General features: G+C 40.3%; 1 protein-coding gene across 1 annotated transcript in view; it reads right to left on the reverse strand.

The window, feature by feature from the left end:
* WDFY3 (WD repeat and FYVE domain containing 3) overlaps positions 1-13289 on the reverse strand; it is a 259636-nt gene that overhangs the window by 24937 nt on the left and 221410 nt on the right. Inside the window, exons 52-56 of the mRNA XM_010845983.1 lie at positions 9508-9625; positions 7963-8069; positions 5797-5950; positions 342-433; positions 3-117 (exon numbers count right to left, since the gene is read on the reverse strand). Coding sequence (XP_010844285.1) covers positions 3-117; positions 342-433; positions 5797-5950; positions 7963-8069; positions 9508-9625 — 586 coding nt within the window. The remainder of the gene's footprint in view (positions 1-2; positions 118-341; positions 434-5796; positions 5951-7962; positions 8070-9507; positions 9626-13289) is intronic.

A 13289-nucleotide genomic window follows, 5' to 3' on the forward strand; every position in this document is an offset into this window, starting at 1 on the left:
GAAAAGGTGATGGAAGACGTTTACAGCTTCTACTGCGGCAGGACCTTGCTGCTTATAGCCGAAGATTAAGTCGATCCACTCATGCAGATGGGCACTCACGTAGTCACATTCCAGAGCCTGCAATTTCAAAACACAGGTTCAGTCACTGGCTGACTTGTATTACTAACTTGGAAAGTAAAAGGAGTGACCACTGGCCAACTGAAACTAAAATAACTAAAAATCATACAAATAACATTAGTAACTTAAACATGTGGGGAACACATCGCTCAGGGTCCTCTCTTTGTTCTGTGGTCAGTGACCCAGTGAAACCTCAGTTCCAATGCAAAGTGCACTCCCATTACCTCACGGTGCACCCGGATGAATTCTCGTGGGTCCCCTTTTGCCCAGGGTGGAAGGATAACATCTCCAAGTTTGGTGCCGTTTTGTTTACAGCCTGTGAAATTAGATACATTAACAAGAAAATAAAAGAGTGAGATAAATAGTAACATCCTGTGAAAGTAACAGACAAGTAGTGGGTTAGATTCATTACCAGAACTATACAGTTTTACCACCAGAAAGGACCCGCAGAGATCATCTACTCTGGTATTTCCCCAAAATTCCTCCTTAGAGAGATTTACTGAGCATTCACAAAACTGTGGGGCTCCCACAGTCAAAGGGCTTCAGGAAATGCTGAGCTACGCAAGGTTAAACATGTTTCTTTTCTGCAAGGCTCCTCGGAGGTACTGCTCTTCTCTAGGAAGAGTATTAGATACAACATTTCTGACATTTAATTGATCACAGGACTCCTTCATGAACATTTTATGGGGTTACTGTTTTGAGTTTGGAAGAAACTGCCCAAACCAACACAAGCCCCTTAAGACTGCTCATCTGCAAGACCATTAACAACTTCTCTGAAGAGTACATGTAGGCTTTTCCAGAATGCTTAAAGCTTGGTGAGTCAACAGCAGTGGCCAAGCACTCAATCTCTTTTCTGGATGTTTTGACAAAATTCTGCATTCACATGGAAAAGGTTGCTGAAGGAATACCTAACTCCTCAAGCCAATTTTAGTCTGAATTCTATTTTGGCCTAAGAGGACATAAAAGTATGAGTCATCCAGAAATATTTGCAATACATGTGGTTTCTCATACTTCTGATTCTTAAATTCTTGAGAGAATGCTGTAGAACCCACATGTATTTTGCTGTAAGGATTCTCACTAAAAAAATAAAAGTAAAATCTGAAACAATGTAACTTTTTGGTGACTATTGTATCATTTAACAGAAAAAACACTTGGAAAGACTATAGGACCACCTGGCAGAAAAAAAAAATCAAGTTATGATAATTCATAACCATGTCATATTTATTCCACATAAACTGTTATTTTAAGTCACAGCCAGATAATCCCTAAAACAGTAAAGGACGCATTTACTATGAGATCTACTGACAACAAAACTGGGATTGGCATCTGAGGAAGTGGGTTCTGTTTCTTCTTTCGAAAAGGTAACAGGAGCTTACAGAGCTTTCCTAGGCACAGATAGGATAACCACAGTAAACAATGACCCTGTAAGTGGTGATGTGGACTCCCTAGCTTCATGCAGTTGGTTAAACAGCTGAATTATAAATTTTCATAGAGAAGTGTTCAAATTTCAGGACACAGAAGGCAGGTTCCAAGTAAGGGCCAGTAAAAACCTTTCCTTTCATCATTGAGGCTTGATGGCTTCTTTACAATGTGATACAAGTAAGAGACTAAAAATCCATTTTATTGTTTAAAGGAATGTTTCGATTTAGTTGGAAAAATTTTCATGTAACTTAAAAAAAATAAAACAATCAAGTTATTACAGCCCCTCTCCTCTCTTTCACACCCTTTCCCCACCCTCTCTGAAATGTCCTCTAAGCCTAATAAGAAGTAAGAAATAACTTTTTTGATAAGAAGTAATAATCCCCTAACTACCTGAGATAGAATCTACTTTTCCCAATTTTGCTCATAATCCCTAAATACTGTGTGATATAAGGTTATTTTATCAGCGCTATCTGCAATTTTAAAATGTCATTTAAAGGGGACAGTCTGTTGAAAACTCTTGGTCTAATTCTGCTACTCTGTAGCTTCCCTCCATGTTTATCCAAGGGTACAAGGATAAGACCAGGAAATGAACCTACATGCTCCAGAGCCAGGGAAAAAACCCCAAGTGTTCTTTCTTTTGTATCATTAGCTATCTTTTCTGGATGGAGAGACAAACAGTTTTGTTTGACTTTCTTTATATTGAGGTAAAGTTCACATAACATAAAGTTAACGATTTTAGAGTGAACAATTCAGTGGCATTTCATATGTTCACACTATTGTGCAACTATATCTAGTACATTTTGACCACCCCAGAAAGAAATCTTAAATGTAAACAGTTGCTCCCCATTCCCTCCCCACCCACCCCCCCATCCCCTGCCCCAGGCCCTGGAAATCACCAATCTGTGTCCTGTCTATCGGTATGTACCTGTTCTGGACACTCCATATAAGTGGAATCATTATGTGACTTTCTGCCTCTAACTTCTTTTACTTGGTGTAATTTTTTGAGGTTCGTCTATGTTGGTGTATTTATCATTACCCCGTATCTTATAATGCCTGAGTGATACTCCACTATATGTATATTCCACAGTTTGTTTATCCATTCATATATATGTGGGCTGTTTCTACCATCTGGCTACTGTCGATAAAGCCGTGATGAATGTGCATGTACAGGTCTTTAAGTCTTTTTTCAGTTCCTCTGGACAGTTCTTGCGTGGAACTGCTTGGTCATGTGGCAATTCAATGTTTCACTTTTTGAGGAACTACCAAACTGCTTCCCACAGTGCTGAACCATTTTAACATTCATGCCAGCAACACATGAATGTTCTACTTTCTCCACATCTTCCTCAGCTCTTGTCATTTTCTGTTTGTGTGTCTTGCCTTTTCCATTATAGTCATCCTAGTGAATGCAAAGTATTACCTTATTGTGCTTTTGATTTGCATTTACCTAATGAATAATGACGCTGAGCATCTTTTCATATGCTTATTGGTCATTTGTATAACTTCTTTGGAGAAATGTCTATTCAGGTCCTTTGCCCCTTTAATTGGGTCACTTATCTTATTGCTGTTGAGTTGTAGGAGTTCTTTATATTCTGAGTACTAGATCTTTACAAGATATATATCATTTGAAAATATTTTCTGGCATTCTGTATGTCTTCTTTTCACTTTCCTCATAATGTCCTTGTATGCATAAGTTTTAAATTCTGATAAAGTTCAATTTCCCTTTTTTTGTTGCTTTTGCTTATGTTTATCTAAATACAAGATTATGAGGATTTATTCCTAAGTTTTAAGAGCTTTAGCTCTTACTTGCAAATAGCATTGTTGTTAAAGTGTGTGATTTCAAGGAAGGAAGGGGATATGTTATGAAGGTGAGCGTGACAATTATACATGACCTTTCTTTCACTTACTTATTTAAAAGTGGATGATTTGGTTGGGTCTGTAAGTAGTCTGGTTAGAACATGCCTGCAGCATAGATTATTATAACGGACTGAGTATTTCTGGAATGTGTTTTGGCACTGTTGCATATTTGTCTCTTATGAAAGTGGTGTTCCTAGGGAAGACAGTAGCATTCTCCAAAGGTGAATTATAAGTAAACCTAGTAAAACCCTAATGTGCATTCATATGCAAATGCTGGGTTCACATTTGTTGTTTTTCCCTATTCACCATCTACTCTTCCTTTGAGGAACTGCCATTCCTCCCAACTCTAAGTGCTAGAACTTGGTGTCTTTAGCTGCTCAAGGTTGAGTCCCAGGTCCAATCAGAGGTATCAATACTAAGACTCAGTTTTAGGACTTTTGCTGGGGCTACTGAGAGAGTCTTATTATCTTTCCTATTGCATCTGGAGCTACAATTTCACAAGGTTTGAGCTGCTGAATGGGTGATTAAATAAATAAAAATTATAATACTCAATAAAATAAAATCATTCAAACATATTAGATGTGAAGGTGTTGGAGAAGACTCTTGAGAGAGTCCCTTGGACTACAAGGAGATCCAACCAGTCCATTCTAAAGGAAATCAGTCCTGAGTGTTCATTGGAAGGACTGATGTTGAAGCTGGAACTCCAATACTTTCGCCACCTGATGCAAAGAGCTGACTCATTTTAAAAGACCCTGATGCTGGGAAAGATTAAAGATGGGAGGAGAAGGGGACGACAGAGGAATGAGATGGCTGGATGGCATCACTGACTCAATGGACATGGGTTTGGGTAAACTCCAGGAGCTGGTGATGGATATGGAGGCCTGGAATGTTGCAGTCCATGGAGTCGCAAAGAGTTGGACATGACTGAACTGAACTGAACTGATTCTCTGAATTACCTAATAAATTTTATGAGATAGTATAGTAATGGTTTATATGTGGATACTGGTTTATATGTGGAAGTCTTAAATACAGTATGATACAGGGCATGAAAAGAATATGAAAACAGAACAATATCTGGCATGAATACTCTAAGTAAAACAATGAAATTTTGATATGTTGTAAAAATAAATATTCAAAACACAGATTAGCAAACTGTGTTCCAAGAAACAATAACCAAAGTCAAATCTACTTCCTGTAGCTGCTGGATAATACAAAGAGAGCAAAGTACCAAGGAAATTTCTCTCCCTTTTAGAAATGTTGATTTGGTTCTGTTTTTTTAGTACCCTAACGGGATGAAAAAAGGGTTTACTTAGAGTTATTCAGCAATTCTAATTTTAAAACTTATCAACATGTAAGCTGAGACAATAAGGAAAGATTTAAACTATATGTGAAAAATGTGGATATGCCACTCTTGGCTGTTAGCTTCAATCACATTAATTTTCAAATAAAATTTCACCTCACTTTCATTTTCAATGAAATAATGATATTCTGACCATTAGATGTAATCTTTGTTAATTTTTTCATTTTCCCAAGACTCTGGATTGAAACAGCTATTTGGGGGCACACATCTATTTTTCTTTGTTATATTTATTCTCATATACCCAATAACCCAGCTGACTTTAACAGCAGCTGTAACCATGAGGGATAGTAACTGAGGAGGACCCTGCAGGGCCTTTCCAAGAACAGCCCGTCCACCCCAACCCCCGTGCGTTCCCCCTCCTTCCTTTGTAGAAAAGCCTTAGTCTCCCAGGCCTCCCCAGAGTTCTAAAGAGCAAATGTAACCAGAGAAGAGAGAAACTGCAGAAACAAAGGAAAACAGCCAAGCAGCACAAAATAACAATTTAGCCTAAAATAAAGTCAAGGACTTTTAGTTTCTCCTCAAGGGCTATAAACCTGAGCCATATCTTTGAGTTGTTTTGCAGATATTAAAACCCCCACCAGGTGGAGGAAGTTAACTGCATGCTGACCACAGGTTCATAGACCCCAGACCAGTCAGATCCAGAAGTTGATGACCAAGATTCCTGAAATACCACTTTGTTACCGCATCATCAACCAATCGCAGAACTGAGCACAAGCTGATCACAAAGACTGTGACCCTCTCCCTTACATGGACTTTTTAAAACTTTCCTCTGAAAGCTGTCACTGGGGGTGGTTCAGGCCTTTTGAGCATGAGCTGCCCATTCTCCTTGCTTGGCCCTGCAATAAACACTGTCCCATCCTTCACCACAACCCAGCGTCAACAGACTGATTGGGTTTGCTGTGTTTCAGGTGGGTGGACCCAAGGTTGGTCTGGTAACAAAAGCTTTCTTTGTCAGTGTCTGCTACAGACTTCTCAGAAAAGTGACATTTCTGTTGGTCTTTTCCTGGATACCGTTCCTAAGACAGTGCCATGGTGCTACATACCAAGGTCAAAGTTGTTGGAATTGAACAGGAACTCTGGTAAGTAAAAAAATTCTGGGATGAGTTCCTTTACATCTGCCATGTTGTGCTTTGACGCTGAGTACCAGGCCTCACGCACGCTGTGAAACATCCGGTCAGCCAGGTCAAAGTGGCCTCCCTGTGGGCAGAACGAGAAGGCACCTCTGTGAGAGAACTGCTCCCACCTCAGCATCCACGCTCAAGGGCCTGGAAACCCCAAAGAAATACATTTGGTGACAATTCAGTTTCCCATTCTCCTACGTCAAATACATAAAATTTAAATAATCACAAAAAAAGAAGAATTCTTTTCGGGGTTCTCCTTACAAAGGGTCTCTTGCTTTGTATCAAAGTGATATCCATGTAATACAATTTAAAAAGATTAGTTTTTAGAGAGAGGGCAAGACTATAAGGAAATAGTTCTTCCATCGTTTGATAATACTCTCCTTAAAAAAAAAAAAAGGATTCATACTTGCAAAGCAGAACTAGAGACACAGACATAGAGAACAAATTTTTGGACACCAAGGGGGGAAAAGAGGGGAGCAGGATGATTTGGGAGACTGGAATTGACATATACACAGTATTTATACTATGTATAGGGCTTCCCTGGTGGCTCAGATAGTAATGAATCTGCCCACATGCGGGAGACCCACGTTGGATCCCTGGGTCAGGAAGAACCCCTGGAGAAGGGAATGGCAACCCACTCCAGTATTCTTGCCTGGAGAATTCCATGCACAGAGGAGCCTAGTGGGCTACAGTCCCTGGGGTTGCAAAGAGTCAGGAACAACTGAGGGACTAACACATACTAAGTATACCAATGAGAACCTACTGTATAGCCCAGGAACTCTACTTAATGGACTGTGGTGACCTGAATGGCAAGGAAGTCCCAAAAGGGAGGGGATATATGGCTGACTTGTTGTACAGTAGAAACTAACAACATTGTAAAGCAAGTATACGTCAATAAAAATTAATTAAAAAAAAAAACTTTAAAAAGCTGCTATTATATAGCCATTTACAATTGAGAATATTCAGGTTATATATGTATTTGACTAATTTCATAAAATAACATGACATTGTTATTCTTATGAGAATTTAGAGGAGAACTAGGAAGGTGATCAAAAAGTTATAAATCGATAAACTCAAATATAAAAGGAATTTCCTTTGCTTACACGGCCTCATAGATGCACCACTGCCTTCCCTCAATCAAACTCCCAATGCTGTGTTTGAGTGAACACAGTGTGTCTGTCTTTACAATGAAGTTCACTGTGTGAAAATCCCAAGTCCGTACAATGGCCACCACGGCCTACCGCCATCTGGCCCTGCTAGCTCTCTGACCTCATCCCCTGTCGCTTTCCCCTGCAGTCACTCTGCTCCAGAAACTGGCTTCCTTGCTGTCCCTCAAATACCTCAGGGCCTGACTTAGGGCCCCTTGCAGGCTGTTCTCCCAGCCCGGAGCACACTTCCTCCAGATACCCACACCAGTAACTCCCTTACTTCTTTCCAGCTCTGGTCAGATGTCTCCTTTCCGAGGTGACCTACAGTGACCAGTCTTTCTAAAAATGGCACCATGTCCTTCCCCACCTCACGTTCCTGTACTTCCTATCCCCTTTCTCTGACCTCTGTTTTTCACACAGCACGTATCATATACTAAAATATTTTACTAGATCATTATTTACTATGTTTGTCTGTCTCTTTCAACCAAAATATATCAATTCCATCAGGCAGGACTATTGTCTTTATTCTCTGATGTCTTCTAAGCACCTAGAATAGTGCCTGGCATCTGGTAAGTATTCAATAAATATTTGCTGAATAAATGAAAAGAGAATTTGGAGAAAAGCAATTATAATAGGGAAGATAGCAATTGAGCTACACGGACTTTTTAAAATGTCTGATGAATCAGTTAAGGCTGAATTCCATATATGTGGCTGGAAAGCAAATGCTACTTGCTTACTTGACTAAAGGACCTTGGCCCTTGTTTAGTGTAAACAAATCCTAGCTTATTTATCAATTTAGTCCAGTAAAATTCCACAATCATTATGTTTTGACTACTTTTGTGACTTTTGTAATGATAAACAACATTAAAGAAAATAGCAAAAACGATCTTAAATAGAAGGCGCGAACAACATGCAAAAATTCTAAACTTAAGAGTTTTACCTGTAGCCTTAGGAATATCTGTGTGAAGGGCTCCATTCTGACAAGGTATGAAGCCACAATCATGGCTGATGAATAGTGGGTCCCATAGTGGTAGGCTGGAGTTTCTCCTGGCCAAGAAAATAAAAGCACAATTGAAAAGGATGAACTGGGATATCGGGACTGGCATATATACACTACTGATACTACGTACAACATAGATAACTGCTGAGAATCTACTGCACCGCACAGGGCACCCTACTCAGCGCTCCAGTGACCTAAACGGAAGGAAATCCAAAAAAAGAGTGCATATATGTATACGTATAGCTGGAAGATGTTGCTGTACAGCAGAAATGATCAACACTGTAAAGCAACTATACACCAATAAAAATTTAAAAAACAAGAAAAATGAGAGTAAAAAAGAAAACAAAAGAGTAACACAAAAATAAAATTAGTGTTAATCAATAGACTTGAAAATGCTAATGTACATGATAACCGCGACACGAAGTACAGTCAGTTCTGGCAGTTGTAGAATAAAAACTTTATGATAACACTGAAACCCCTCATTTATATATCTGGCAAGTATCCATTTTAGTATAATTCTGTGACTTTCCCCCAAATTGAGCACATCCAGCAACCCCAGGGACGGGGGAGCCTGGTGGGCTGTCGTCTTTCGGGTCGCAAAGAGTTGGACACGACTGAAGCAACTTAGCAGCAGCAGCAATTCATGTTTTGAGGCTAACTGTATAATAGATAATCCTTACTAGCAAGCCACCTTCAACTAAAGCAGGATACTGATGTAAAGCAATTCTTTATTAGGTTCTGGCTTTGCAATAGTATACATTTCTTTGAATCGATGTCTACGGGTATTATGCAATTTCTGTTACACATTCTCCTTGGCAGAGGAAAAAAAAAAGATTCCAAACAGGGAATAGTGTTAGGCTTAATTTTTTTTCCTCCTTTGTTTGTTTTGCCTATTTGAAGGGGTAATATGATAAACATTAAACAATAAATCATGAGTATGTAAATTGCATTATTTTAGAAGGGACTCAATTAGTATTTTTTTAATGCAAAAGGGTTGTAAAAAGTGCTCAATAAAATTAAAAGAACATATAATGGAAAACAATCTGAAAAAGAAAAATATGTATATATACATATACACATACACATGCACACTGAATCACTTTTTGTATAACTGAAACACTAAATTAACTATACTTCAATAAAAAATATTAAAAGAATCAATAAAGGAAAGCATAGTTCCTGGCCTAAACACGATTAGGGATAAAGGCGTATTATGATGGGAAATTTCTATCCTAGACAAAGCAGAAAGACTTAGTTTTTGCCAACACTTGACAAGCTACCCAAAAAACACCTTCCAAGCATGGCCAACAGTTAACACGCAAAACCTGATTTTCCTACTTTGATAGTTGTGTATATGCTTGCATATGTAACAGACATAATCATATACAAGCAACTTGGGGAAAGATGGAAGGGCGTCAGACCACTAAATAATGGCTTACTTTTGAAACGTGGGTACCAAGTCCTGCGACAGGGAAAGTTACTTACCATTAGGATCTTCCCAGTCTTTATATCGCTTCTTATACTGAGCTAATCGTTCATCTGTCTGTGCTCCCATTGGCTTGGCCAGGTTTCTAAATGTCTTGGGATTAGTAAGATCGACCTCCTAAAATACAAAATGAAACCCAATTCCAAAATTACTATCCACACTCTATTTTCACCACCGTAGACAGAATGGCTATAGCCACGATGCTTTGTCAATGGGCTAGTATCCATGGGGTCACACCAGCAGAGCTGGACTCCAAGATAACGCCTTGCACCTACTGGTTATCCATATTTTACAGAGAGGCACATGGCAGTTTAACTGGTTCAGTATGAAGATGTCTGTTTTGGAAATTTATTTTGCACAGGAGAAGGCACTCAGAACCCAGGTTTGGAGATAAGGAATAAGAGGGAAAACCCTTCCCAGTCTTGACAAGGGAGAGGCAGGAGACTGTGGACACAAAAGCTCCATTTCCTCTTTACCCTCCGTTACCCACCAAACCGGAGGATCAAATCTCCCTTCTATTCTCTCCCCCTCCTCCCCTCTTTCACTCCAGCTTCACTTCTGAGCATTTTCTTCCTAGAGGTGAAAGCGAAGTGAAATAAACTAGGGCACTAACTAACTTGGTCACCTCCAAAAGACAACATCATACGAGGCCGTGATTCCCAAATGAGGTGGATTCCTCCAGTCTACCAGAGATCATTTTAAAGGCTCATCCTTAGGTGACTTAATTCATATATTTAAAAGGAAACCAAAATTTACCTCCTACGCATATTAAAAGCAGACATTTGAACTATGTACCAATGGGATACCTAATTTGTGTTCTTTTTATTTAAAACTCAACATTCAAAAAACTATGATCATGGCATGTGGTCCCATCACTTCAAGGCACAGATGGGGAACAAGTGAACACAGTGACAGATTTTATTTTCTTGGGCTCCAAAATCACTGCGGATGGTGACTGTAGGCCATAAAATTAAAAGACACTTACTCCTTGGAAGGAATGCTACGATAAAACTAGACAGCATATGAAAAAGCAAAGACATCACTTTGCTGACAAAGATTTGTCTAGTCAAAGTTATGGTTTTTTCCAGTATTCATGTACAGATATGAGAGATGGACCATAGAGAAGGCTGCATGCTAAGTCGCCTCAGTTGTGTCCGACTGTTTGTGACCCAATGGACTATAGCCCACCAGGCTCCTCTGTCCATGGGATTCTCCACGCAAGAATACTGGAGTAGGCTGCCATTTCCCTCTTCAATAAAGAAGGCTGAGTGCCAACGAATTGATGCCTTCAAATTGTGGTGCTGGAGAAGATTGAGAATCCCTTGAACATCAAGGAGATCAAACCAGTCAATCCTAAAGGAAATCAACCCTGAATATTCGTTGGAAGGACTGATGCTGAAGCTTCAATACTCTGGCCACCTGATACAAAGAGTCAACCCACTGGAAAAGACACTGATGCTGGGAAAGACTGAAGGCAAAAGGAGAAGGGAACAGCAGAGGATGAGATAGTTAGCATCAGTGACTCAATGGACGTGAGTTTGAGCAAACTCTGGGAGATGGTAAAGGACAGGGAAGACTGGAATGCTGCAGTCCATGAGGCCACAAAGAATCAGACATGACTCAGCGACTGAACAACAACATGGCCCCCCAATTTTGCCAACTTGTCTTTTAAAAGTCTTGGACAGGAGAAACTGATCCACACTTACAAAAATAACTCAAGTTAGTATTTGTCCTCTGAAATTCTATATGCAAAACACCTCATTTGTAGTTTGACTATTTCAACAAAGATGAGTAAAGCACATATAAGTACCAGGCCTTGCTCTAGAGATTGGGCCCTAGGAGTTACCTAAGTTGGTCTTTGAGTTCAACATCCTCACAGCTAAGTAAGGTCAGACAAAAACTATGCTTACAACATGTAAAGGAAGGCAGCACAATACAGCTTAAAGGTGGTGTGGGAACAGAGGAAAAAGAAGGAGAGAGAAAGGACAGAAGGTCCCCTGGAGGTGTGAGTGAGTATGTCCTGCTGGATGAAATACAGCCAGCCAGAGGAACCTGGCAGCGGGAGGTAAGGAGGGCACGGACATGGGGAGAAGTCCAGGCAGGGAGGGTAGCACGTGCAGAGTTGCTGAAAGAGAACGGGGTGGTCCCGGACAGCAGTCCTGGGAGTGCAGGAGCGGTACCTAACTAGCAGCTACTCTGCAAAAGGTACTGTACTGACATTTTAAAATTCTCTCCAGGGGCTTCCCTGGTGGCTCAGTGGTAAAGAATCTGCCTGCCAACGCAGGAGACATGGGTTCAATCTCTGGTCTGGGAAGATTCCACGTGCCTTGGTGGAACTAAGCCTGTGCATCACAACTACTGAAGCCTGTGCGCCCTAGAGCCCTTGCTTCACGACAAGAGAAGCCATGGCGATGAGAAGCCTGCACACTGCAACTAGAGTAGCCCCTGCTTGCCACAACTAGAGAAAATGCTGTGCAGCAATGAAGATGGAGGTCAGCAAAAATAAATAAATAAATGAAATTATGTCCAAATTGTGATGATGATTTACGCAATACTTTTCTAAACGGAGAGATGACTCAATTAGATTTATTTCTGAAACTGGCTGCAGTGTAGAAGACAGTGACCTCCTCCAGTGGATCCAAATTTATTGGCACTTAGGAGACTGAATGGATTACCATGAATCCAAGAAGTTGGCCAAGCATGCAAACTTTGTCCAAGCCTAAGCTAAAGCTCAACTGGAATTCCAGTGGAGCTATTTCAAATCCTGAAAGACGATGCTGTGAGAGTGCTGCACTCAATATGCCAGCAAATGTGGAAAACTCAGCAGTGGCCACAGGACTGGAAAAGGTCAGTTTTCATTCCAATCCCAAAGAAAGGCAATGCAAAAGAATGCTCAAACTACCGCACAATTGCACTCATCTCACATGCTAGTAAAGTAATGCTCAAAATTCTCCAAGCCAGGCTTCAGCAATACGTGAACCGTGAACTTCCTGATGTTCAAGCTGGTTTAAGAAAACACAGAGGAACCAGAGATCAAATTGCCAACATCTGCTGGATCATGGAAAAAGCAAGAGAGTTTCAGAAAAACATCTATTTCTGCTTTACTGACTATGCCAAAGCCTTTGACTGTGTGGATCACAATAAACTGTGGAAAATTCTGAAATAGATGGGAATACCAGACCACCTGATCTGCCTCTTGAGAAATCTGTATGCAGGTCAGGAAGCAACAGTTAGAACTGGACATGGAACAACAGACTGGTTCCAAATACGGAAAGGAGTACGTCAAGGCTGTATATTGGCACCCTGCTTATTTAACTTATATGCAGAGTACATCATGAGAAACACTGGACTGGAAGAAACACAAGCTGGAATCAAGATTGCCGGGAGAAAGATCAATAACCTCAGATAGGCAGATGACACCATCCTTATGGCAGAAAGTGAAGAGGAACTCAAAAGCCTCTTGATGAAAGTGAAAGTGGAGAGTGAAAAAGTTGGCTTAAAGCTCAACATTCAGAAAATGAAGATCATGGCATCTGGTCCCATCACTTCATGGGAAATAGATGGGGAAACAGTGTCAGACTTTATTTTTTTGGGCTCCCAAATCACTGCAGATGGTGACTGCAGCCATGAAATTAAAAGACGCTTACTCCATGGAAGGAAGGTTATGACCAACCTAGATAGCATATTCAAAAGCAGAGACATTACTTTGCCAACAAAGGTCGTCTAGTCAAGGCTATGGTTTTTCCTGTGGTCATGCATGGATGTGAGAGTTGGACTGTGA

This window comes from Bison bison, unplaced genomic scaffold (assembly GCF_000754665.1).
Source record: "Bison bison bison isolate TAMUID 2011002044 unplaced genomic scaffold, Bison_UMD1.0 scf7180017864228, whole genome shotgun sequence".
Lineage (NCBI taxonomy): Eukaryota > Metazoa > Chordata > Mammalia > Artiodactyla > Bovidae > Bison > Bison bison.